Source organism: Erpetoichthys calabaricus, chromosome 10 (assembly GCF_900747795.2).
Source record: "Erpetoichthys calabaricus chromosome 10, fErpCal1.3, whole genome shotgun sequence".
In the NCBI taxonomy this organism is placed as follows: Eukaryota; Metazoa; Chordata; class Cladistia; order Polypteriformes; family Polypteridae; genus Erpetoichthys; species Erpetoichthys calabaricus.
This window is the reverse complement of record NC_041403.2, coordinates 160057692-160085421: the sequence shown is the minus strand read 5'-3', so window position 1 is coordinate 160085421 and position 27730 is coordinate 160057692. Positions and strand designations below refer to the sequence as shown.

Sequence of the window (27730 nt, the reverse complement as noted above, 5' to 3'; positions counted from 1 at the left end):
GGTTATTTATTTTAATTCTGCATGTCTTACAGATTTATTGCAATGTCTTAGTAGGACACACCCTAACACATGGCTGGCTGGTCATCTTAGTTCATGGGGAGCTATAGTGGCTTGGAGCTTTTCATCACAATTAGTCTCCAACTAGAGGATCGTTTCAATGACTTGATGAACGTTTTGCTTAATTAGACCTCTTGCTTTCCTATTTCTAGTATTCAGTACCTGAAATTTAAATGAGATCACTATTTACTCGTTGCATTCCTCTCTCCCTATGAAATGTGGAGAAGCTGAGTGCCCGCCTGACGTTTAAGTTTAAGTGATCGCCACTTTGATGTGCCTGTTGTGCTGGCTGTCTGAACGATTCATAAAGGCAGGTGAGTTCAGTTTCAATAAACGGATATGACAGCATGTAACAAGCCACATATTCACTGACACTCAAACCTCAGCCTTTTCACTACAAATTGCCTGCAGTTTAGAAAATGAATATCAGCAAAATACAATTGAATCTGCCTAAGAGCAAATGCAACCATGTGCGCCTGCTTGTCAAAATATTAGTAGATGGCTTTGCAGAGTTTCATATCTCTGGCTAATTCTGCATTCACAGATTGAGCTAAGGAAGAGGAAATGAAGAATTTAGACTAACAACAGCATTCACTTGAAGCTAAGGATTAACCTGTAATTGACTGATTGGTTATGGACAGGATAGAATTCCTCTGTTATATGATAAAACTGATAGAACTGTTATACTGTACAGTACATGCATCTTTTATCCATTAAGCCATCTGTTTTCTAAGTCACTTATCCAAAACAGATTATTCAGATAGATAGATAGATAGATAGATAGATAGATAGATAGATAGATAGATAGATAGATAGATAGATAGATAGATAGATAGATAGATAGATAGATAGATAGATAGATAGATAGATAGATACTTTATTAATCCCAAGGGGAAATTCACATACTCCAGCAGCACCTTACTGATACAAAAAACAATATTAAATTAAAGATTGATAATAATGCAGGTAAAAACACACAATAACTTTATATAATGTTAACGTTTACCCCCCGGGTGGAATTGAAGAATCGCATAGTTTGGGGGAGGAACGATTTCCTCAGTCTGTCAGTGGAGCAGGACGGTGACAGCAGTCTGTCGCTGAAGCTGCTCCTCTGTCTGGAGATGATCCTGTTTAGTGGATGTAGTGGATTTTCCATAATTGATAGGAGCCTGCTGAGCGCCCGTCGCCCTGCCACGGATGTCAAGCTGTTCAGCTCCGTGCCTACAATAGAGCCTGCCTTCCTCACCAGTTTGTCCAGGCGTGAGGCATCTTTCTTCTTAATGCTGTCTCCCCAGCACACCACTGCGTAGAAGAGGGCGCTCGCCACAACCACCTGATAGAACATCTGCAGCATCTTATTGCAGATGTTGAAGGACGCCAGCCTTCTAAGGAAGTATAACCGGCTCTGTCCTTTCTTACACAGAGCATCAGTATTGGCAGTTCAGTCTAATTTATCATCCAGCTGCACTCCCAGGTATTTATACGTCTGCACCATCTGCACACAGTCACCTCTGATGATCACAGGGTCCATGAGGGGTCTGGGCCTCCTAAAATCCACCTTATAGATAGATAGGGGCCTTGATAGCAGGTTTCTCCTGGCAGCAGTTACAGGCCTAGGTAAGGGCCCTCTTTCACTGTGCACTGCCCAGTGTCCTTCCACTATATTAACATCCCTCCATCCATTTTCCAACCCGCTGAATCCAAACACAGGGTCACGGGGGTCTGCTGGAGCCAATCCCAGCCAACACAGGGCACAAGGCAGGAAGCAATCCCGGGCAGGGTGCCAGCCCACCGCAGGGCACACACACACACACACCAAGCACACACTAGGGACAATTTAGAATCGCCAATCCACCTAACCAGCATGTCTTTGGACTGTGGGAGGAAACCGGAGCACCCGGAGGAAACCCACACAGACACGGGGAGAACACTATATTAACATCCTTTGAGTAATTCAATGGACAGTTTTTTCTACATCTCCATCTTGTTTCCCTTGTTTGGGAGGTTACTGGTGGCTTCCTGTTTAAGGATGTGTTCCCTTGCTTAACCCCAGTCACCTTTAGATAGATAGATAGATAGATAGATAGATAGATAGATAGATAGATAGATAGATAGATAGATAGATAGATAGATAGATAGATAGATAGATAGATAGATAGATAGATAGATAGAGAAGTTGCGAGCAATATCGAAAAAGAAATAAAGCCAAAGAGACTAAATTATTAAATGACAACAATAATAATAATAACAATAATAATAATAGTTTGCACAAAGGGAGTGGAAAACTGAGCTGCAACTCTGTTTAGACCAGAGGTTGTATCAATCCTGGTGAAATTGCGATCAAACAAGAAATAATCCAAGGTGACTCCTTGTTACTACTGCTGTTCTGTTTGTTGCTGATTCCACCCACCAACATGCTCAACAGCGACAATCTAGGGAACGTCCTGCAGCAGGAGTACAGGGTGAGCCACCTGTTGTACATGAATGACCTGAGGCTATTTGCAGTAGCCAACTGGATCTAGAGCTCAACATAGTCAAGACATTTAATGATGACATCTACAAGGAATTCGAGCTAGACAAGTGTGCCAAAGTAACCATCAAGCAAGGCAAGCTTATCTTAGAACTTAGCGCAAAGTTAAACAAGGTTTACAAATATCTAGGAAAAGATCAGAATGAAGCTATTCAGCATGGAAAAATCAAAGGAGAAATCTGAAATGAATACTATTACCGAATCAGAATCATCCTCGGCATTGAGCTTAACTCAAAGAACAAAATGCAAGCTATCCAACAGCTTAGCAGTTCCAGTGTTGCAGTACTGCTTCAGGATCATTGACTGGAGGGAGAAGAAAATCCAGGAGATGGATGGGAAAGCTACAAATTAAGTATGGTACACTGCACCCAAAACCTGACATTGACTTCCAACAAAAAGTGGTGGTTGTGGACATGAGGAGCTGTAGAATGTATACAACAGTGAGATTGTTGGCCTAAGTGAATATATGAAGTTTGTAAGTGACAGCTACACCAGACTTATAATGAAACACGAAAAACAGAAGAGGAAGTGCTTTCTTGTCAAAATCAGCAAATAAATCGAGTATCAATACTTCAAGTTCAATCCTCTTCCCCAGACAAGAGCATCTAGTCTCGAGTTCATTAAGAACAGGATGAAAGCTTCACTAACTGATGAAAATATCAACAACCTCTAGTCAAAACCACTCCATGGTCAATTTTACAGACAGACATTGAACAACTATATTGACAAAAAAAATAGCCTTCGGATAGTTGCAAAGCTTTGGGCTGAAAAGCCAGACACAGAGTCTCCTCATAACAACTCAGAATCAGGCACTTTGCACAAGCTATCTTCAGATGAACATTCTCAAGATGGATGTTGACAGCAAGTGCAGGATATGCCAGCAACAAGAAGACCACATGACTCATATTGTTGCTGGATACTCAGTGCTAGCACCAAAAGAATACACTCATCGACACAACCAGTCAGCAAGTCTACCTGCAATAGTTAATGCCCCGTGAGCTTGGCATCCCAGTGCCTGATCATTGGTACCATCACCAGCCTGAAAAGGTGGTCAACCTTGTTATATATCATATGGTTATGATCATTAACCATACCATTGGAGCTAACTGGCTGAATATTTGTCTCCAAGACCAAAACAAGAGGCGATGTCTACTCAACAACATAGCCTTTCCAGACGATGCAAACTTCTCCGTGAAACGTGAAAGAAATACAAAGATCTTGAGATTGAGATTTCGGGCAAGTGGAAAACAAAGGCTCATGCGATCCTGGCACTTGCCACTGCTTTGGCTAGGTCTCCAAAAGTTTCTTGAAGAACTTCCTCATAATTGGCTCCAGCAGACCCCCGTGACCCTGTGGTTAGGATATAGTGGGTTGGATAATGGATGGATGGATGGACTTCCTCGTAATCAAGTGTCACCCAGGTGGAGAAGATCACCCTCCTTAGAACTGCTCACATACTTCATCAAGTGCTGATCATCTGGCAATAAGACCTAAGGAACCCAATGGTTTCCCGGTAAAATACAAGCAACAAAAACTGAGAAAAAATGAAAAATGACTACTACTACTACTATTAATAATATTATTATTAATAATAATAAGAAGAATAAGAACAAGAAGAAAAAGAAGAACAAATAGAAGAAGAAGAAGAAGAAGAAGAAGAAGAAGAGGAAGAGTAACAAGGTAATTGGGACTGTGGTACAAAAACAATAAATGGGGAATTTATAAAAAAAAGGTTTAAAGCTCCATCTGTTGAGCTGGGTGGAAGGTCCACTTACCTACCCAAGCAGTGCCATGATTAGTATCCTCATGCTATTCTTTTCTATCTTCTCTCTATCCTTTAATCTTTTGTCCTCATGCCACTTGAGCCCTTCATTTTGACTCCACTCTCAACTCTGAACTCATTGATCTTATGGCTATGCCAACTAAAAGTTGTAAAGACAGAATGAAATGTCGAAGAAAAGTAAAAATCTTAACTAGAGTTGTTAACCCAACCTCACGCAAGTCTTGGATGATCTCAGATGCACTAACTTTTATAGGGTCACTCCAATGACGTCGCACACAACACATCCACGTGTTCTTCTTGGAAAGGTGGATATGACAACAACCAGAGTGAAAATGCGCAAAATGACGGTGTCCATAACAAAACAAAATGGTGATGATAAAACATCAAGTGTTTACACAGGCCTTCTTGGGCAAAATGAATGTTAGCATCAAATTCTCTGGGAAGGTAACCTCCCTAATTGGATGTATACTTTTAACAAAACAGCTTCAGAATAATTATTATTAAATCACTAGATGATAACACAAGGTTATGAATGGCTTAGGGAACTCCTGGGAACATCCTTGTAGAAAGCTTCTTAGTGGCTGACGGTTTCCCTGCAATCCTGAATTCTACAATTCCCTTACACCAGTGGTTCTCAAACTGTGAGGTGGGCCCCCCTAGGGGGGCGTGAGGTAATGAAAAGGGGGGAGCGTGAAGATGTGAAAAAAAGAAAACAAGAATCGAAAATATGAAAAATACATCTATTGAAACCAAAACAAATTAACTTAAACTACATTCTGATACTAGAAAAATAAATATAGAGTTAGATAAATGTCGATAAAAGTTAAGTAGGTATAATAAAATATGCATCTATGATATATCATTAATTAAAAAAGAACAAATTGGTATTAGTGGGCCCCTTTCAAAAAAACATTAGTTGGGCGCGATTAAAACTGTTATGAAAACTCGGGTCACAAATACTTTAAACGTTGCCTTACACTGATATTTTGCCTCCAGGACTCTAATTCATTATGGTAAGAATTAGAACTTACTTATCAGTTTGAGCGTCTCCAGACCAACAGTGTGTGGTTCCACATTGTCCTCCATTCATAATTATTTCCCGGAAGTAAAATATCTTACAGTCTGACTCTGTTCTGCTCCACCAAATTTCTCCTATATATATTCTCAAACCTGCCAATCAAGTTAAAGACCATTCCAAGGTACTTCACATTTATAATGCTATGTCAGGGGGAAGACGTGGAAGTGGTGCAGAGCTACAAGTAATGGGGGGCAATGTTCCCTCTAAGCTGAGCGCGTGAGCAATCGCTCACACGAATTTAGAGCGTCGCTCATACTTCCCGCACGATCGCTCATTCCGACGGCGTTGCTCGTACTTATCGCACGATCGTTCACTCCGCCCGTCGGAGTTGGTGCTCATAAATTTTTGGCTTAAACAAAATGTCGCTCATAAACAATGTTTTTTGCTCACTATATGCTACTCCTTAGAGGGAACATTGATGGGGGGTCCGCATAAATAGCAAACTGAACTGGTCTGGCAACACGATAAGGGACAGGGCGGTATGGACTTGTTAAGGAGACTCAGGTCTTTTGGCGTGTGCATCAAGTTGTTCTGACAGGTGATGGTATTCAATGAGCAGTCTCCTGAGGAAGCCACTTGTGCTTAAAAGAAGGACAACATCTGAGCAAACCAATCAGGTAAGCCTACACCATCACAGGACGATGAACCTTGGGCACACTGGAAGCTGTTATGGAAAAGAGGGTGGTAGGCAAAACTGGATGAAAAATCCCCTCCATCCTTCCAGGAGGGGCTCTCTTGGAGAAGTTGTTAGCCAGAGACTCATGCCACCACGGTGTGGTGAAGAAGCACCTCTGGGGGTCTTTTCTGCTCATTGCTATGATGCAATTAAATCAACCTGATGTACTTGTTAAGTGTATTTTTATTTATTTATTTACTCATTTATCGATTGGAGGTTAGAAGAATGATTGCTTAACCTTGCATAAGAGACTGATAGATTCATTGGCTGTAGTATTTGTCCTGTGGGTCTGTATTCTTGTTTTTTATGTTTCTGCTGCTGCGTGCATTTCAATTTCCCCTTAGAATTAATAAACTAATCTAATACTTAAATTGTTTGTATTTCAAACAAACTGTATAAGACAGAAACACATTCTGCACATCACTGGATAGAGGAAAGTTCAAAGTTTAAAAATTCAACTTCAACAACATTCGAATGACTTAATTTTCATGCAAGATGGTAATCCACCTCATTTCCACTTGGATGTCCGGCGATACCTGAACGACACCATTCCGGGACGATGGATTGGAAGAGGTGGACAACAAGATCTTGCTCATTGTCTATGGCCTCCCAGATCTCCAGACCTTACCCCCTGCAATTTTTATTTATGGGGGCACATTAAAGAAAGACTGTTAGGTACACCCACTAATCTTCAAGATTTGTGACATTGAATTGAAGAAGCTGTGAGTTCAGTAACTAGGGACCAGTTGACTCGTGTGTGGCAAGAAATGGTCTACCGTTTTGAGGTTTGTCGTGCTACACGTGGTGCTCATGTTGAGTGCATGCAACCTCAAGGACCATAGGACCAAACTTTGAACTTTCCTCTATCCAGTGATGTGTGGAATGTGTTTCTATCTTATACAGTTTGTTTGAAATTAATTTTTGAAATCTACTCTTTCATTTTGAATAGCCCTGGTGTCTCAGCTAGTAGTCCAAAATGCCCGAAAAATTGATTTGGTATCTAAACCCACCATTCCATTGCAAGACACATTGCGTAACACACACATACACACACACACTCACATTCAGTGATTTTGCGGCAAATGTTGAGTCCTTAAAAATCCTAGCACATATAGTTTTGGAATGGGGAAGGAAATCTTGAATACTCAATGAGAAAAAAAAATCAGGAAGATGTGAAAAATCCACACTGACAAGCACAGGAGTACTGGAACCCACTCTTGTGGGGCTATTCGCTGAGCCACTAGAATACGACAAATTGAACTGAACATTTTGATTTGGAGGCACACGATCCACTCTCTCATTCCAACCAAACAATTTGTCTGAATTAATATGTTGCCTTTCTTAGAGAGGACTATCAGCTAAGTGTCCTCCACATCAATCTGGCCACTTGTGAACTGACTTCTGCTGCTTCAGTTTACTCTCACATACTGCAGGAGCAGCAGTTGTGTCACGTGAACAGAGCACAGTGAAATGTTAAGCCAGCAGGCAACATGTCAACACTCTTCTAGCAGTATAGTCTTGGAAAGTGAAATATGAAGAATTGTGCTACATAAAGTAAAGATTGATGTGTCGGGCGAAAGCAAGAAAAGTGTGACGCTATGTTGAGCTGTAGGAGAATTGTTGGAACAAAACATTAGCAAAATGGGGATGTGTTGATATCAGAATTGCAGACCACTGATTAATAGTGTAAGACTAACCCAAAGGAACTTCTAGGTCCATCGGCTCATATGCTACGTCTCATTTCAGCCTTAGAGAGCCCTGGAGGGCATGTTATTCAAGGTGCAGTCCATGAAGGTTAGAAGAATGATTGCTTAACCTTGTGTAAGAGCAGATAAAAGAGAAACTGCACATCAGGAGGCAATCAGCAGCACCTTGACAGCACTCTTTATGAAAGGCACCATATATCACTTAGTCTGAACAGTGAAGTTGCTGGTGGGAGTGAACTCATTTCCTTCCCTCCAATCATAGACAAGCAATTCAGATTTGAATAATGACAGGCAAAATATAACGTGATGTTGTAGTTTCATGTTTTTTGTTATATGAATTTGCAGACAGATAAGTTCTTTATGAAGTACTTCTCACAATATGTCTTTAAAAGGGTCATGGCAGGAACAGTAACAGAGATAATCATTGCTGTGTGGTAGGATAATGGAGCTAGAGGAAATGATTAGATAGATAGATAGATAGATAGATAGATAGATAGATAGATAGATAGATAGATAGATAGATAGATAGATAGATAGATAGATAGATAGATAGATAGATAGATAGATAGATAGATAGATAGATAGATAGATAGATAGATAGATAGATAGATAGATAGATAGATAGATATTAATTTTAGTATTGTAGGCAGGATAAGACAGCTAGATATCCTGTATGGGGATGCTCTTCAAGTCCCCACACCCACAAAAAGCCACAGAAGCTAAAAATATAAGAGAAAGAAGATTTTGTTACCACAGAATTAAGAAGGTTACGAGGCTTTGGAGGTAAATCACAAGGACTCTTTACACCTCCACATATCTACATCTTCTACCTTCCTCTCTTCAGGCACTTCTCTTCTCCTTCCTCCTGCCAAGTGAACTCTCATTCACACTGCTCCCAATTCTATGTTCACAAGGGCAATGGCCACTGGCCTCTTTTTTACCGTAACCCTGACATCTTCTGAGGTTACCTCTGGCTACCTTTGGAAGTAGCTCTGGATGAGGCATTACCCTACGCAACCCCTGAGATAGTCTGCCCAGATCTCACTCTGGTGACCCCAGGTATCCTTAACAGACTGCTAGCCCATTTTTAACCAAAGGGCCAGATAAGTCTGCAGAGGCCTCAATAGTAGGCTTCTCCTGGCAGCAGTTACAGGCCTAGGTAATGGGCCTTCTTTAATTGTGCACCGCCCAGTGTCCTTCCACTATATTAACATCCTTTGAGTAATTCAAGGGACAGTTTTTTCTACATCTCCATCTGGTTTCCCTTGTTTGGGAGGTTACTGGTGGCTTTCTGTTTGGGATGTGTTCCCTTGCTTAACCCCAGTCACCTTTAGATAGATAGATAGATAGATAGATAGATAGATAGATAGATAGATAGATAGATAGATAGATAGATAGATAGATAGATAGATAGATAGATAGATAGATAGATAGATAGATAGATAGATAGTCATATTGTTTTCCTTCACACTGGAAGATGAGTTATGTTTTGGGAAGCTGACAAACTCCTGACACTGACAAGTGCTAACAAGCGGCTGTTAATCCACTCCAGTCACAGAAAGGCAGCCGTATTTTCTCAAGAAGCGAGGCTGTCAAGCTTTGCCCCATTAACAGCACTATTACTACAAAAGCAGGGGGCCCAGACAAAGATTTACCTTTGAAAGTTAACCATGTGAAATTTGTACAGCAACCTTACAATGTTCCAGCCCTGGAAGACACGTCCCCAGTGTATGATAAGCCCCCCCCCCCCCCCCCCCCCCCCCCCCCCCAGTCAATCCACTGCATTTGCCTTTGCTGCTGACCTGAGCGGCACACCGGGCAGACTTCACTCGCCTCCACTCATTCGCCATCCTGTGGCTCTGGCTTGTATTTGCTGAGATCCTGCTGTGGATTAGCCAATTACACAAGGCTTCCATTACCTTCTACAGGGAGGCCTAACTTGTTCTTTCCGTCGCGTGAATCCCCAAAATATTGTTTCTGGTTTATAGCACATAAAAACACCCAAAAGATCAAAATTCCATTCCGGACCAATTTCTTCCTTAAACCCACTTTTCCGCTCTTTAAGGTTATGGTGTATATTTTATTCAAAGATGCCTTTTAAGATGGTTTTATTTCTTTGTCACATTGCATCCATTTGTTTTGAATTGCCTTCTTATCTGCTGATGTTCACACTGCAGCTAATTTTTTGCAGGTGATATATTCCAAAAATGCTGGAGGAAGTTCATCTCTCTATGCAGCAATAAAAACTTTTAAATATATTGCAGACCATAGACACTGCATTGTTACTATTGCTGCAACATTTAAACTGGGGGTCCATTGTTCTCCCTGGAGCAGAGGCTTATGGAGAGTCAACAATCATTCCACAGATCAGTATACATTTTTTTTTTGCTGAATATTTCAGTGAGATTTATTTGGTGCTCTGGGGACATTTTTATTTTTTTAATTACAAAGTCCTATTGGAATACATTTTGGAATTTTGTGTTAATGTAATGCAGCAAAGTTAAAATGCAGTAACTTTATGGTTCAAGAGACTTGGATTCGGTTAACCCTTTGAGCCCTGCGAGCCAGAAATGGAAAATTCCACAAATTTGCAGCTCAGATTGTCAGAACAGCAGGTCTTGGAAAGACTGTCTTTCTCTTGAAGACTTTTCATTTATTTACTTATGTAATTAATTATTTATTTACTAATTAATTAGTTAATAATGAATAGCACTGCAAAGAACTGAACATGCATGGAACAGAAGAATTAATAGAAAAGAGCAATTTGTTTAAAGACACCTATCTGAGTACGTGTGAACGTTGAATCATTTCACATATTTTGCAATGGATTGCCTACCCACCCATGGCTTCCCACCACCCACGTTCTTGCTGATGGATTAAGCTTCATTTTCCTGACGTCCTGAATTGGGTTGGCTGCCTTGATATTTGATGACTTGTTATAAAGCACTTTGTGTCACTCAAACAAAAAATTGGTATTTACAGAATGAACAACTGGGCCCTAAATTATGTTTTAAATATTACATTTAAAGACTCCCTCATATAACAAACCAGAAAACTAAGTAAAAAAAAAATTACACATTATTCACAACAACCTGAGGTGAGTTTGAAAATTTCCAATTCTTGTATTAATTGTATTCATTATATAGTTCATTACAGATATTGTTGGTTTCCATTTATGCTTAATCAGTTTCAGCCTCGTCCTCTGTGTGTTTTAACAAATCTTTATTTATGTGTAGCAGTTCTGTATTTAGTCTTTAGTATAATCTTCACTTGTGTTTTAACTGAGAGTTGTTCACAACGCTTGGCACCTGCACTCAGTTAAGAGCGCTGCACAAAAAATAAGTGGAATTGTATTGTCTTATATTACAGTAGGAAGTGTTTCATTATATGAAAAAGAAGCGGAAAAAGTCAAAGAAAGGATGAGAAGGAAAGGAAGAAGAAGAAAAAAGAAAGGAAGGAAGAAGAAGAAAGGAAGACAATGAAAATAATAGGAAGAAAAAATGATGGAAGGAAGAAGAAGAAGAAGAAGAAGAAGAAGAAGAAGAAGAAGAAGAAGAAGAAATAAAGGAAGCAAGGTGGATGGAAGGAAGGAAGGAAGAAAGAAGAAGAAGAAGAAGAAGAAGAAGAAGAAGAAGAAGAAGAAGAAGAAGAAGAAATAAAGGAAGCAAGGTGGAAGTAAGGAAGAAAGGAAAAGAAGAAGAAATGAAGAAAAGGGAACTTATTAGTTTTCTTTTAGTTTTGATTTGTACTTTATTAATCAGTAATCAATAAATTATTGACAATGTCATAAGTAAAAAAAGAAGAAGAAGACAAGGAAAAAGAAGAAAAAGAAAAAAGTCAATGGAAAAGAAAAACAAGAAGAAGAAGACGACAATGGAAAAGAAGAAGAAGACAAGGAAAAAGAAGAAGAAGAAGAAGAAGAAGAAGAAGAAGAAGAAGAAGAAGAAGAAGAAGACAACGATAATGGAAAAGAAGAAGACAACGGAAAAGAAGAAGAGATTTTGAATAATCCAAAAAAAGGCCATGGAATATTCCTTTTGTGTTACATTACCTGTTGGATTTCATGAAAGGGAAAAGAAGGAGAAGAGGTTGTGAAGAATAAAAAACAGAAATGAAAGGAAGCAGGGAAAGATTGGGATGCCAGGCTGTAGCCAATAGGACACATCAAACTTCAAGATTTCATAATCAAGATAAAATAATTTTGCTACCTCCAATATGTTTTGGATTGCCTGTCCCATTACATCACCAGTCATAAGCGCAGATCTTCTAACAGTAGTCTTCTTATTACTCCCAGAGCTATGTAAGTGTCAAAGAAGTGGCCTTTTGCTGTTATACACCAAAATATGTTGAATCCGTTACTGATAGGGCAATGTCAGGCAAATACCTGGTGGAACATTATTTTTGAAAACTCCTAAAAAACTCTTTTTCGTTGCTATGTTTTAGTTGCCCTTCTAACAGATTATAAATGTATTGAAATATCATATACTTCATGGTGTTGAAAACCATTACTAATGTTAATGTTTCTGTCCTTTCGTTTCCGTTTTTTCTGTAGTGGCCTTTTGTGCCACCACCGCCTACTGTCTTCAGAGCATTGCAAAGCTCTTTGAGTTCCATTCATTGCATAGAAATGTTCCGTCAAAACGCTTTAGTTGGTTTTGCTCACCTGACAGCATGAAAGAAGCAGCTGGGCTCCTAGATAACCTAACACTAAAATGTAAACTAATTTCAAACTTATGGGCGTGAGAAAAGTCGAGATTATGATCAATTATGTCAAAGACTATGGCATACAAATATAATGATAAGTAAAGGAAAGACCACTTGACCTTTTCTCTGCACATGCAGACATCCCACGATAGACCCCCCTCCCAGATTTTCACTAACTGCTTCTCCCCATCACCTCCATATTGACTTGTAATTTATTCATTAAACGTTATAACCAAAGCAAAATTTGTTCACATTTGTTTAAACCAATGCTGCATCTTACACTCTTAAAAATTAGTAGTCCTGTAAAGGCACTTTACTGGTTTTTGTGGTCTCTCTTGGAACCACTGCTTTTCATTTTGAGAAGGGTTCTTGCATATAAACTCTTATACGTAGATAAATGAGAAATCTTAAAAGTATAGCAGGATAGTAACAGATTAAGTCAACCTGAACTTAGTCTGCATTGTCGTATGCAGCAAGAGTCCTTTAAAAACCAGGAACTCATTGGAACTCAGCAGATCTCTTACAGAATCATCTGTTTATAGAGCCTGATACAGATATGGGGATCAAAAAATGGTTGCCCTGTGGCATCATTCTGAAGAACATCACTGGCACGTTTATTTTAAAGAGTATATATGAAAATTGCTATCATTAGAAGAACCACTCATATGAGTGTGCAGGATACAAAAATATCACATCCAAGTTAAGCCAGCAGCCATTTCACCTGCACTTCAGAAGAGGTCATCCACCTGAAGCTAAGCGTGTTGGGGCCCGGCCAGGAAAAGCTTGGGTTGCTGCTGGAAGAGGTGTTGGTGAGGGCAACAGGGGGCACTTACCCTGTGGTCTGAATGGGGATCCCAATGCCCCAGAGCAGTGACGGGGACACTGTGCTTCAGATGAGACATAAAATCGAGGTCCTGACTCTCCGTAGTCATTAAAGATCCCTGGGCATCCTTCCTAAAGAGTAGGGTGTATCCCAATGTCTAGGCTTAAATTGCCCACCATGGCCTACTCATTCTGGCCCTCTAATCATCCCCTGTCTCTGATTGGCTCTCTCTCTCTCACCACTTCACCATCTAATAGATAACGTGGAGTGAGTGTACTGGCACAGTAATGGCTGCTGTAGCATCATCCAGGTGGATGCTACAGATTAGAGATGGTACAAGTTGCTCCCCTCACATAGCGCTATGGGTAGTGAGAAAAGCACATTATAAATGTCAAGAATTATTATTATTATTATTAACTTTGCCAGATATCCAAATCTCAAATGAAGACTCACTTACTTTGCCACGACAAGATTCCATTTTTTTAAATTCCGTCCTGAAGCTTTGACGCGAACCTGGTTAATCTTCCTTCAGCTTTCAAAAAATGCAAATTTCGTAGTCTGATACAGAGACAGAAACTGCTTGCGGCATTTGATACGAAATTCACTTAAAACCACATATGGTTTGAATGGGACATTTCTTGACTTGTATCCCCTACACCTTGATGCAAAACATAGCATTCTATGGTATTTCCCTCATTATAATAATTGCATATGGCTTAGATGTTGAGACAACCAGTCTACTATAACTTCCCTTGGACTTTTATGCATTGTACAGGAGCATAAGGAATTTTCTCCATTACAAAAAAAAAAATAATAATAATAATAAAATTAAAAAAAAAAAAATTGAACATCCAACTAGCAAAGAGCAACTACATTAATATGACCTTTTCAAAGGTGAATTCACTATACATAAATATATGAAAATTATATATACTGTATATTGTATATATAAATACATACATATACATATATATATATACACATATCCATCCATCCATCCATTTTCCAACCTGCTGAATCCGAACACAGGGTCACGGGGGTCTGCTGGAGCCAATCCCAGCCAACACAGGGCACAAGGCAGGGAACCAATCCTGGGCAGGGTGCCAACCCACCGCAGTATATACACATATACATAAATATATATATACATATTATATATATATGCACATATACATACATATGTATATATACATACATATATACATATATATATATATATACATACATATATATACACATATACATAAATATATATACATACATATATATATATATACATACATATATATATATATATATATATATATATATATATATATATACACACACATGTACATATATATACATATATACATATACATATATATATATATATATATATATATATATATATATATATATATATATACATATACATATATATATATATATACATATACATATATATATACATATATATATACATCCATCCATCCATCCATTTCCCAACCCGCTGAATCTGAACACAGGGTCACGGGGGTCTGCTGGAGCCAATCCCAGCCAACACAGGGCACAAGGCAGGAATCAATCCCGGGCAGAGTGCCAACCCACCGCAGTATATATACATATACATATATATATACATATACATATATATATATTTATATATATATATATACATACACATATATATGCATATATATATATATCTGCGGTGGGTTGGCACCCTGCCCGGGATTGGTTCCTGCCTTGTGCCCTGTGTTGGCTGGGATTGGCTCCAGCAGACCCCCGTGACCCTGTGTTCGGATTCAGCGGGTTGGATAATGGATAATGGATGGATGGATATACATATATATATATATATACATATATACATATATATATATACATATATACATATATATACATAAAAATCATAAAAATAATGATTCTTTAGTGGCACTTTATGGTACTTTACTGGGTTGTGTGGTTCATTGTAGAACCTTTGTTTGACAAAGCACCATTTCATTCTCTGAAGGGTTCTTTGCATATGAAGTTGGTTCTTCTGCTTTGATAAACATCCTAATATGTAAAAACAAAATCAAAACCCTGAAATCTTTCATGTGTGGTGGGCTGCCAGGCAGGACACTAACTGATTAAGAAAACCTGAATTCAGCCTGTGTTATTGCATGTATGAAAAGTCCTTTTCAAATCACGACCTATTGGCATTTCATAAATCTGTTGTCATCTATTTCTGGTTATTTAACTGCATGGAGCCTGTTACAAATCTAAAGAAATAAAAGTTCTTTCTAGAACCTTCATGTGGATGGATCTTTCGGGAACGAGACATGGTTCCCCTCTGGCATCACACCGAAGTGTGAGTATGTATGAAAATTGCCATCATCAGAATGAGTGCCATGGTTAGAGTCAGACTGTATGGAGACTTTAAAGAGTTTATTTATTTAACTCAGTCAAAAGTTGACCTCAAACTGAAAACACTGGCATGTGTATGTGTGTGCGTGTGTGTGTTATATACAGTCCAGTATGTATACGTTGATTATAGGATCACCAACAGAAAATCTCCAGATTCTATCTCCACTGCATGGGACACTTTTATTATCTTTCATTATGACTTGGCTGACCCCAGGGCCTGATTAAGACCTCTAGAGGCCCTAGGCACTTAAAAGATTTGGGCGCCCCCATATATATGAACTGCACTCAGCCTCAGTGGACGACTGAACAGGACTGTTGACATGACCAAGCAAAGAACGATCAGGTGAGCCTCTGTGGACCGAGTGGCAGTTGGAATTTTGTTGTATTCCCAAGATGAATATATATCATTAATCTCTATTATTACTATTTTATTATTATTATTGCATATATATGTATGTATTTTTTCATTTAATATGAGAGCTCCTTTTTGTGGAACCTGCACTTCAGCTGCATCATTTCCAGTTTTGCACCACGTGGTCCTTAGTAAATCCAGCAATGGAATATTTCTGTGGTGCCCCCCCCCCCCATACCCTAAGCACATGCTTATTTGCTTAATAGTTAATCCAGCCCTTGCTGACCCCTTTATCCAAAGTGACTTACGACATCTGAGATGCAATCGGTTACATCCATCCATCCATCCATTTTCCAACCCGTTGAATCCGAACACAGGGTCACGGGGGTCTGCCGGAGCCAATCCCAGCCAACACAGGGCACAAGGCAGGAACCAATCCCGGGCAGGGTGCCAACCCACCACAGGACACACACAAACACACCCACACACCAAACACACACACTAGGGCCAATTTAGAATCGCCAATCCACCTAACCTGCATGTCTTTGGACTGTGGGAGGAAACCGGAGCGCCCGGAGGAAACCCACGCAGACACGGGGAGAACATGCAAACTCCACGCAGGGAGGACCAGGGAAGCGAACCCGGGTCCCCAGGTCTCCCAACTGCAAGGCAGCAGCGCTACCCACTGCGCCACCGTGCCGCCCAATCGGTTACATTTCTTTTGTATTTCTGACAGGTGAAGTAACTCGCTCAGGGTCACACACCATCAATTGCAGGATCTGAACCCACCACCTCCGGGAGTGAAGTCCACACCACTACGCCCCTCTGCCTGCCCAGTTCAGTCACAGCGTCTGTTCATTCACACTGCACACCCAGACGCACTTTCAGTGAATTAATTTTTCTGACTTACTGTGAGTTTAAATTACTTTGGCATCCCCGTCATGTTTGCATTTGGGCTCAGTTTAAAAGTCTAATATTAAATGCCGCGTTTCTTTCTTATTGTTGGTTTCTCCGACCTGGGCACATTCCAATCTAATCCAATTTGTTTTCCCTCACACTTCGTTTTAAACACCAATAGTAGAAATTAAAACGTTCTCAAACTCTACATTAGTAAAGAAGAGAGAAAAAAGCCCTGTAATTAAACTGCTAAACGTATGCAACTGTCGCAGATCCCCGCCTGTTATACCTGCACAAGTGAACCCAATCATGTAAATGAGTTATACATTTTTTATTTTTAATTCTTGCGGCATAAATAAACTCAAGTGCGGTTTATTGTGTATGATCTATAATTATTGAACTCTCTTGCAGACTGGAGAGTTTTCTGCATATCCCAAACATTCTTGTTCTGGTTCAAAGGCGTTTGAAATAATAATGACTATAGTGATGATAACACGTTTGGCTGTGGAGTCGCAATTTATTGCTAATATGTTTTCAAACCAGGGTCGCACCTGCATCTCGTTTCCGAGGACAGCAGGGGGTCTGACTGTGTCAGCCTCTCCAGACAGACTGTCAAGGCGCCGCCGCCTCACTCCGCCGGGGCTGCCGGTGCTTCTGCACGCCGCCCAATTAGCTGACCTACTAATGCGGCGCAATTGAATGCTAACTGCTCGTAGGGCAATGGCTCGCAGGTAGGTCGGAAGCTGGCTTGTAGCCATGGGCAATGGAATCTTTTCACAGTCTTTATTAACGTCAGTCAAGGAAAATGTGTAGTTTTGAAATAAAAAATCACATACACGGAAATGATACACTCGGGCAACAGACATTTTTAAGGTATAATAATAATAAATAGCCAAACAAGCCATTTTAATTCGGTCAATTAAATGAATTAATATAGGATTCGTAAACTTTTTGATTATTTGATTAATTTTAGGATCGAACACAAAATTAATATTTTTGGTATAGGGAGGTTATAATAATTGGCCATAAGCCATAAATGTGGACTGTTTCGCTAACGAAAGCATTCATTCATTCAGACACCAATTAGGTTACTATAAGTTCTTAAAGATTTGACTGACGGTAAAGTTTCTGCTATTGAACTACACTTTCTGATCCTCAGCAGGAAAAAGCCAGCATTGAAGATGTGGATGACAGAAACACGCGTTTATACACTGAGAGCAACATGTACTGTACATCATATGAAGTGCAACACATAGACGGGGTGAAAGAAACAGTTCAGCAAATGCATGGAAGAATCACTTCATAACACAATACTGTTACGTGGAATGTACAAAATCTTAAGGACGTGACAACGATAAAGTGCAAAATGAAACCGTATAAATGTGAAAAGATCAATTAGAAGTTAGTGATAATTTCTTACATTACGCAAGCGTGCTGCTTACTATGAAAGGAAGGAATCGGAACTTCTGGACATTAGCATTATAACTGTTCTAAATTTTTCCTTTCTTTCTTTCTTTCTTTCTTTCTTTCTTTCTTTCTTTCTTTCTTTCTTTCTTTCTAAAAGGATACGATATTTGTCTGCTCCTTTTTCTATCTATCTATCTATCTATCTATCTATCTATCTATCTATCTATCTATCTATCTATCTATCTATCTATCTATCTATCTATCATATAGTGAATTTATAAATAATGTGAATTTCCCCTTGGGATTAATAAAGTATCTATCTATCTATCTATCTATCTATCTATCTATCTATCTATCTATCTATCTATCTATCTATCATATAGTGAATTTATAAATAATGTGAATTTCCCCTTGGGATTAATAAAGTATCTATCTATCTATCTATCTATCTATCTATCTATCTATCTATCTATCTATCTATCTATCTATCTATCTATCTATCTATCTATCGTCTGAATTGTCTAAACCTATTTTGTAATTTGCACTCTCTTATTAGTAATTTCATAATGATTACAATTATTGCTTCTGTTTTGAATTCTATATTATCTTTGATCAAAAAGAAACCATTAATATATGCGATAAATAATCTAACATATGATTTTTTTTTCTTAATCTGTAAAAGAAAATTTAACCGTCCATTTTTAATCCAAAAAATGTTCGGCCGTGGACTGATGCGCATTCGCACGTTCACGCACACTCAGACACTCACACATATACATACACGTTTTCCGGAGCCTTTATCTAATATGTTGGTTAAACACACTAAAGGAAGAAGCCACCAGCAAAAGACGTGCAATAACTACAGGAATAAATGACGCACACTTGCAGAAGCCGAGCAGTTTGTCTGGTGTACTTCAAGTGGCTCTTTACATTGCGATGAAGAAAGTGTTACGTAAAAAGTATAGCACGGCAACAAAGTAACCGTAGATTCAGACAGTACACACAATCAAACGCATGACGAAGACTACAGCCGCTGCATCTCGAATTTGGGATTCCTTACCTTATTTCATTAAGGAGTCTCCTTCAATCAAACTGACTGAAGACGGATTTCTATTACCGTGACCTTCAGTGATACTGATGTTTCCCTCCTCAGTCATTTTTTGTTTTCAATTTACTGCTGGCTGTATTTTATTCTATTTATTTTATATTTATTGCATGTTTTAATGTACTTTGGCTACAGCATTACTAATGTTGTTTTAAATGTGCTCTATAAATAAATTAACACTGACATTGAGTATTATGATACTTATACATAAATTATAGTAATTTATCGCTTGTTGAAACTCAACAAAAATAACAAAAAAAAAAAAAAAACCTTCAACGAAGTGCGGCGTTATTTACCAAAACGACACCACAAAGCTGATCAGTATCCCGGATTTACGACACACGGCCACTGAACGTGTGACACGGTTAATAAACTTCTGATGCAATGTTTTTAAATCCCATTGACTTCAGCCTGATCCAGACATTTTATTTAGTCAGCAGGGAGACCTTTCCTCACGGATGTTAACTATTTTCATTATGGCACTTAACTGAAAAGGCCCTCTCCAAGTTGTCATTAGCGTTCAGAATCATTTGAAAGAATGCATAGCAAATGTGATCCACACAGAGCGCCTCCGTCATTTAAGAAATGGAGTTTACCAGGTGGAGAACGAGGGCACGTCAGTGTCAATAGGTGTTAAAATGACAGAAGGACTGGAAGCATTCGGCTTTTTTCACAATATAATCAGGATATACGTCACTGCGAGGTCAATGATATTAGCCTGGGATAAAACTGTCACAAAAGCTGTCCACGGTTATGAATAGATAGTAAGTAGTAGTTACAAATTAATTATGCTAGAAGAGACACTCAACCGAAATATGCAATACTCATACTTGAATAATTTCAGAAAAAAAAATATTCCGTTGAATATGGCATTTACTTCAGATAAATGGAAGAAAAGCGGCTGTATTGTGTCTAAACACAGAAGATAACACACACAAAAATGGAATATAAACACTGGAAATGATTTCATACCAAATTATCTATCTATCTATCTATCTATCTATCTATCTATCTATCTATCTATCTATCTATCTATCTATCTATCTGATACTCGTAAAAATATAAACTTCTACGAGGAAATATATAACTCCGTAAAGAACCATACAGTGCCATTAAATGACTTTTCTTTTTATGATTGTAGTTGTGAGATTGACCGACTGTGGAAAATTCGATTAAGAAGTCCATGTTTATTCCCTTTGCTGCACCAACAGTTTATCATTTAGGTTTTTTCTTATCTTACCCGTAGACTGGCATTGGGTTGCATCTTGGTCAGATTTGCAATTATATGTGACAGTATATTCCTACTACTACTGTACTATTAGTACTATACCACTAAAATAAGCACTAAGGGGTGTTACTTCACTTCACATAACCTTCCACTCTTAGCGCAAGTCCTGCTCACGACATGGCCATATACGTGCGGATTTTACTTGACGCCTATTAGTTCCCCTTCCTCGATTCAGTTCTGCATAGTTAAAATGCATTTAAAATCTCATTATGGATGGTTAGTATCTATGTTTTAAATCCACGACCATTCCGATTGCGGTTTTGTGAGCAGCTGTTGAACAAGACGACAATGGTGGTCCAGTCAATCGCGAGTCAGTTTCCAATATGTGCATTTTGAATGGAGCTTTGAAAGACGGGTCCATGCGGGCAACTAATTTTGAGATCGTTTGCAAATTAACTTATTTGAAGAGATCTTAAAAACGAATAATAATCTAAAAATAAACGTTTATAGTCCATGTATTTTTTATTCAATCAAAGACAAACATTTCCTTGCAAATCATAGAAGACACTTCTGTCATGATCTTCTGCCATATATTGAATCTTAAAACTGCTGGTTGTTTAGAGGCATTTTACTGGGTTGTTTGATTCCTTGTAGAACCTTTGCTTGACAAAGAACCATTTCATTCTGGGAAGAATTCATAGCATATACAATTAGTTATTTAGCCTTTGAAAGTGGGCCTATTTTGGGGAACAATGAGAATTGAGGCAAAATGACACCTTTTATTAATGAAGGTGTCAACGTCTAATGGCATCCATAAATGGCAACCAGGGCACATCACTTTATTTGCTAGTATGAACTTACTAATCTGTGAACAAAACAGAAATGTTTAATGTCTAGTAGGCAGGATACTATCAGATCCAGAAAAACTGAACTCAGCCTTGTGTGATTGTAGGCAGCGAGAGTCCTTCTGAAATCATGAAGCTACTGGGACTTCATCAATCTGTTATCATCTGTTTATGGAGCCTGATAATGGATCTAAGTACATAAAGGATCTTTCTAGAACCTTCATGTGGATGGGTCCTTTTGAAGAACCAAAAATGGTTCTTCTGTGGCATCGCTCCGAAGAATTACTTTGACACTTTTATTTTTAAGAGTGAATGTTTTTTTTTTAATTTCACTTTAAAGAATGTGCGCACAATCAGGAGGTAAATAGCAAAAATGTAATTTTTAAAAAAGAGTAAAAGAGTTAGGTTTACAGGGTCACTTTCCTGATGATGATAATGATGTGTATTATTATAATTATTATTATTAGTACAGGTTTACAGCATCACTTTTCCTGATGATGATGTTTATTATTATTATTATTATTATTATTATTATTAAAGGTTTACAGGGTGACTTTATTGATTATGATGATATTATTATTAGTAGTATTATTAGTAGAGGTTTACAACGTCACTTTTCCTGATGATGATGTTTATTATTATTATTATTATGATTATTATTATTAAAGATTTACAGGGTGACTTTATTGATTATGATGATATTATTAGTAGTAGTAGTAGTACAGGTTTACAGCGTCACTTTTCATGATGATGATGTTTATTATTATTATTATTATTATTAAAGGTTTACATGGTGACTTTATTGATTGTGATGATATTATTATTATTATTATTAGTAGTAGTAGTAGTAGTACAGGTTAGCAACATCACTTTTCCTGGGGATGATGATGATGATTCGATTATACACGTTTAAAGGGTGACTTTACTGATATGATGATGATGATGATGATGATGATATTATTATTGTTGTTATTATTACAGGTTTACAGGGTCACTTTCCTGATGACGATGATGTGTATTATTATTATTATTATTATTACAGGTTTACAGGGTCAATTTACTGATTATGATGATGATGATGATTATTACAGGTTTACAGCATCACATTTCCTGATGATGATGTTTATTATTATTACTATTATTATTATTACAGGTTTACAAGGTGATTTTACTGATTATGATGATGATATTATTATTATTATTATTACAGGTTTACAGCGTCACTTTTCCTGAGGATGATGATGATGATTCTGATTATACACGTTTAAAGGGTGACTTTACTGATATGATGATGATGATATTATTGTTATTATTATTACAGGTTTACAGAGTCACTTATCCTGATGATGAGGATGATGATGATTATTACAGGTTTACAGGGTCACTTTCCTGATGATGATATTTATTATTATTATTATTATTATTATTATTATTATTATTATTATTATTATTATTATTATTATAGGTTTACGTGGTCACTTTACTGATTATGATGATGATATTATTATTGTTATTATTATTATTATTACTACAGGTTTACAGCGTCACTTTTCCTGAGGATGATGATGATAATTCTGATTACACACGTTTAAAGGGTGACTTTACTGATATGATGATGATGATGATGATGATATTATTGTTATAATTTTTACAGGTTTACAGCGTCACTTATCCTGATGATGAGGATGACTATTTTGCTATAATTGTTATTTTCACCAAACCACAGTTCACCTTTGTGTCTATTTATATTCATGTAATAACGCTGTGATTAGGATGCAAATAACTTGTGAGTAAGTATATAATAAAGTCGTAATTACTTCAATAAGGACTTAACACTTGCAACAACATTTTGGCTTCGTAAGATAAATGTGGAGGCTACAGTCTTGTGTCCCGTGCATGCACAGCTACTTCTAGTAAATTTAACGTTAAGACAGACTGATATGAAATTAGCAGAGTAACTCAATAAATCACAAATAAAGAATGCCTCACGTGCACTGAAGATTATCAGCATAAAGTAACATTTGAATCTAAAATTACAGACACTGAAGTGAAATCAGCCCAGCTCTGACATAATGGTGCAATTCATTACGTTTGATGCGCACTCACTCTTATAAACGCTGGTTCTTTAATGGCACTTTGTGGTTCTTTACCGGGCTTGCTGAACCCTTTCTTGACAAAGCACCATTTCAATCTTTAAAGAAGTTTTTACAGATGACTTTTTTTGTGTGTGCTTTGATAGTCCTCCCAATATGTAAAAAAAAAAAAAAAATCTTGAAATCTGTAATGGTAGGCTACCTACAGCAGGACAATAACAGTTTAAGAAAACCTGAACTTATCCTGTGTGATTGTATGCAGCAAGAGTCCTTTTAAAAATCAGGAGTCCATTGCTATTTCACAAATCTGTTGTCATCTATTTATGGTGATTTACTTATGGAGCCTGTTACAGATCTAAATAAATAAAGATTTTTTTTCCCCTGACCTTCATGTGGATGGGTGTTTTGGAAACCCAGATTGGTTCCCCTATGGCATCACTTTGGAGAGCCACTCTGTCTCCTTTAATTTTAAGAGTTGCGAGATGTTCGGTGTTCTCATGTTAAGATGTCTTCTAAATGAAGTGTTTTCGCCGTGCACGGATGATCCAATTGGAAAAAACTGTTCAGGACGGGACTTGTGCATCTTTAAAAGCAACTTATAATGTTATATTCCAATTTAATGTGGCTTAGAGAAGAAGGCCCTGGACTTTAAAGCACGAGGGTAGTTCATGGTTCGGGTTCACTGTGAGTAAATGACTTAAGTCGACTCTAGTCTAATTGTTTAAACGATAAATAAAAACTAAAAAAGTTTCCGGTGTGTGTATCCGCATCATGTGAGTGATACAATAATAAAAAGGCACCAGACTAAGATTCAATTATGAAAAGCACACTAACTGAATGGTAAGGCAGGTAAAGAGTTCATTTTTAACCTTTAATAAAGCAAACCATTTTGCAGTCCACAATTCAACACACACACACACATTACCCAGACGTTGCAAGTTAATTCAATTCTAACGAAAAAGAAAAGACAAGTTGTGTGTGAAGTTCCGTCCTTAGCGTCATATATACAGTACACAGTACAGGTGCAAAATAAACACAATAGATGACAATTCCGATTGTAAATAAACCGTGCACGGCATAAACGTTTTATTAACTGCATAAGGATCCTCGGCCATAAGTCAGGAAGGTCACTGGATATATTGGAAAAGATTAGCCTTCCACCTCTAACAGATGTTTCATTTTCTTGCTAGGGAAGGTTAACACGTTGGAGATTACTGATGTGCCTTTTTGTCTAAACAGGCCGGAGGTTACCGAGTTACCGAATTTATGTAAAATATACGACATAGCGACACAAGGCCGTGTGATCGTCCACACCTGAGACGCGTGGCTTCTCCTACATGCACGTGCATTCTTCAGACTTATATAAGATAAACTATTTCTCTTCTTTAATTCCTTATATTCCAAACGAATTGTATTCTTATAGATTGATATAAATGCTGTAACCTGAGCTGTTCAAAACCTCTGCTCGTTAGGCAGTAAATTTATAGCTCGTATTAAGTAACCGGATATCTATTTTTCACACTTTTTTTGGAGTTTTCCAAAAGCACATGTTAGAAGCAGGCCAATAATCTGTGACTGAACGGGTCAGAATATATGACATCTGGCATCTGCTGTAACACTCACTGTGTGTGGTATGGTGCATTTAGGGCAGAGGCAAATAATTAATTTGATGATTTGCTTGCAGTTCAAATAACCGTGCGTGCTCCCTATAAGCTGTGAATTAAGGGGGCTGGCTACGCTCTAGGTAGTTTGCGCAAAAATAGATTTTTGCAAGTGAAAACAAGCTTGGGAGGCAAGAGAAGCTAAAGCTGTCTGTGCAACACTATGATTGTTTTTTTGTTGATGTATGCAACTTTACTTGAGGGGTACAGTTGTTCAAGAGATTTCGAGTCTGGAAGAGGGTGCACGGTGACCCCTCCGAGTGTTCCTGAAACGACCCGCGACGCCCGACTCTTTGCAAGGCCAGGGCGGCACTTAAATTCCGAGCCGCAAGCCGCAAGGCAGCGAGTTAACTCAGCTGTAACAATTTATAAAAGTGCGCTGCATTCCGTTTGACAAACCTGCATGTTGTAAATCCCCCCCTCGAGCAGTGAAAGAAAGTCTAGTGTGTATGTGTGTGTGTGTGATTGTGCATGTGTGTGACTGGGAAGGAGTGTGAAGCAGCTGCAAGCACGCACAGTCTCAGGAAGGCTACGGATCTCAGGCGAATAAGGTGCCGAAACCGTGTCCAGGAAAGAGAGGCGAATGACAGCAGCGTATTGTACAGAGTCGCATGCCATAGAGCGACGGAGCACGGCGAAGTCCCATGGGGGCGTGGTGAAGAGCTGGGAAACGTGGTAAGTATTGGGGGCCGAGACGCATCTGATCAAATACAGGTGACTTCGGAAAAGCGATCGAGATCACACGCCTCTTTCTCAAACCGAACTACTTCTCGCTTAAAAACAAAACGAGCAGATCACATAAGAACACGTATGATTTGTAAATGTCAATGAGAATTCGTTTGCCTATTCACACCCTATTTAGATTTAAAAAAAATAATAATAATAACATTTCACACTGTTTTTCAAATTTTTGTCTGTAAAATCCGTAAGTTCTCGTGCAACACTCTAAATGAAACACACACAACAAAAGTGGAGACGAGCAGACACCTCTCTCACGCTGCCTCTCACTTTCTTTCTCTCGGCTGTGTTTACTTTCTTTCCAGTCACATTCCATGCTCGGTTGCTTACCTTGTCTTAAATCCATCGATTTTGCTTCGATTAACTGGAATTTTTCGATCGTGATGAGCCACAAGAAAACGGTGAAAGCTCGAGATTTGGGGAGCGGGTGAGTGATCGTGTCTATTTTGGCTCCTGTCCCCAAAGCCGGCGCAAGATATAATGCGTTTTCGGAAGCGCCTCTTGGGCTCGGTGGAGTGGTAGGTTCTTGAAATAATCGCCGGGATGCTTAAGCTGATGCGCCCGGGAGCCGGAGTACTGGTGACCTAAGAGTTCACAGTCCGGGTGCGTGCTCTGCCTTTCGCTAACGAGTTGTATCTCTTTGGGGCTGAGTCGGTTTATAAAATCCATTTCCATAGATCGCCTCCTCGCTTCCCCTTCTGAAATGCTTAGCAGATGACTGACGCATACTTGACCACAAAATCTGACGACATACCCGATTCAGTCCCCCTGCTTATGAGAGTATTACGAGTGAGTGAGAGAGAGAGAGAGAGAGAGAGAGAGAGAGAGAGAGAGAGAGAGAGAGAGAGAGAGAGACGGCGCTAGAGCGGGAAGGAAAGAAAGTGAGAGAGAAGGAGGGAGGATGGAGAAACGAACGAACGGCGTGTACTCTGTGCTGACTCCAATATTAAACCAAAGGCACGACTGAAAAAAACAGACTTAATTTTGCTGTGTACGTTCTTATTAAGCGTAGGAAAATAAAGGTAGCAAAAGAAATTGAGCAATGAGTGTCGCATTCATTTACAGTCCCAAAATAAGACAGAACAAAATGCCAGTGCTCAGCGTAAAGAAAGTGGATATGAAGTCTGTTATCAATATATTAACTTTAAGTGTTATTTTAACACTGTAAGAGTTCATTTTAAGCCAGAGATTTTCTTGTTGGTAAGTTTTAGTTTCCTCTTGGCTCTTCCCTGGTTAAATGGATGGATATTTTATTGTTTTGCTGTTTTTTGTATTATATACGATATATACGATTATATATATCTTCAAATTATGTACGCAACTAAAATCTATACACAGTTATATGTGTACGTTATATGTGTTTCTGAACCCGATTCCTGTGGGTTTTGGAGCGCGGTTATGTCACCGCCTGTTCACTCATCTGCAATGCATGGGCACTCGGTGTCATTGAGACGGGCTCAGTTAAGGGAGGACAAACAATCAAAGTTGTGTAAAGTGGGCAGCGATCTACACCCATACACTAGGAAATAAGAAAGTATATTAAAAAAAATCAATTACGTGTAAACGTTCCAGGAAAACGAATCGACGAATTCTAACCCGGTTCAGTTTTAGTTTTAAGTCATTTTGAGGCAAATCAAATGTAAGGTTAGGTGAGTA

At 38.5% G+C, this 27730-nt stretch overlaps 1 protein-coding gene across 1 annotated transcript in view; it reads right to left on the bottom strand.

The window, feature by feature from the left end:
- The window catches only part of clcf1 (cardiotrophin-like cytokine factor 1), a 63411-nt gene extending 36529 nt beyond the window's left edge, over positions 1–26882 (bottom strand). The window contains exon 1 of the mRNA XM_028810645.2: positions 26405–26882. Within this exon, the coding sequence (XP_028666478.1) occupies positions 26405–26420 (16 nt within the window). The 5' untranslated portion in view covers positions 26421–26882. The remainder of the gene's footprint in view (positions 1–26404) is intronic.
- Between the last annotated feature and the right edge of the window lie 848 nt (positions 26883–27730).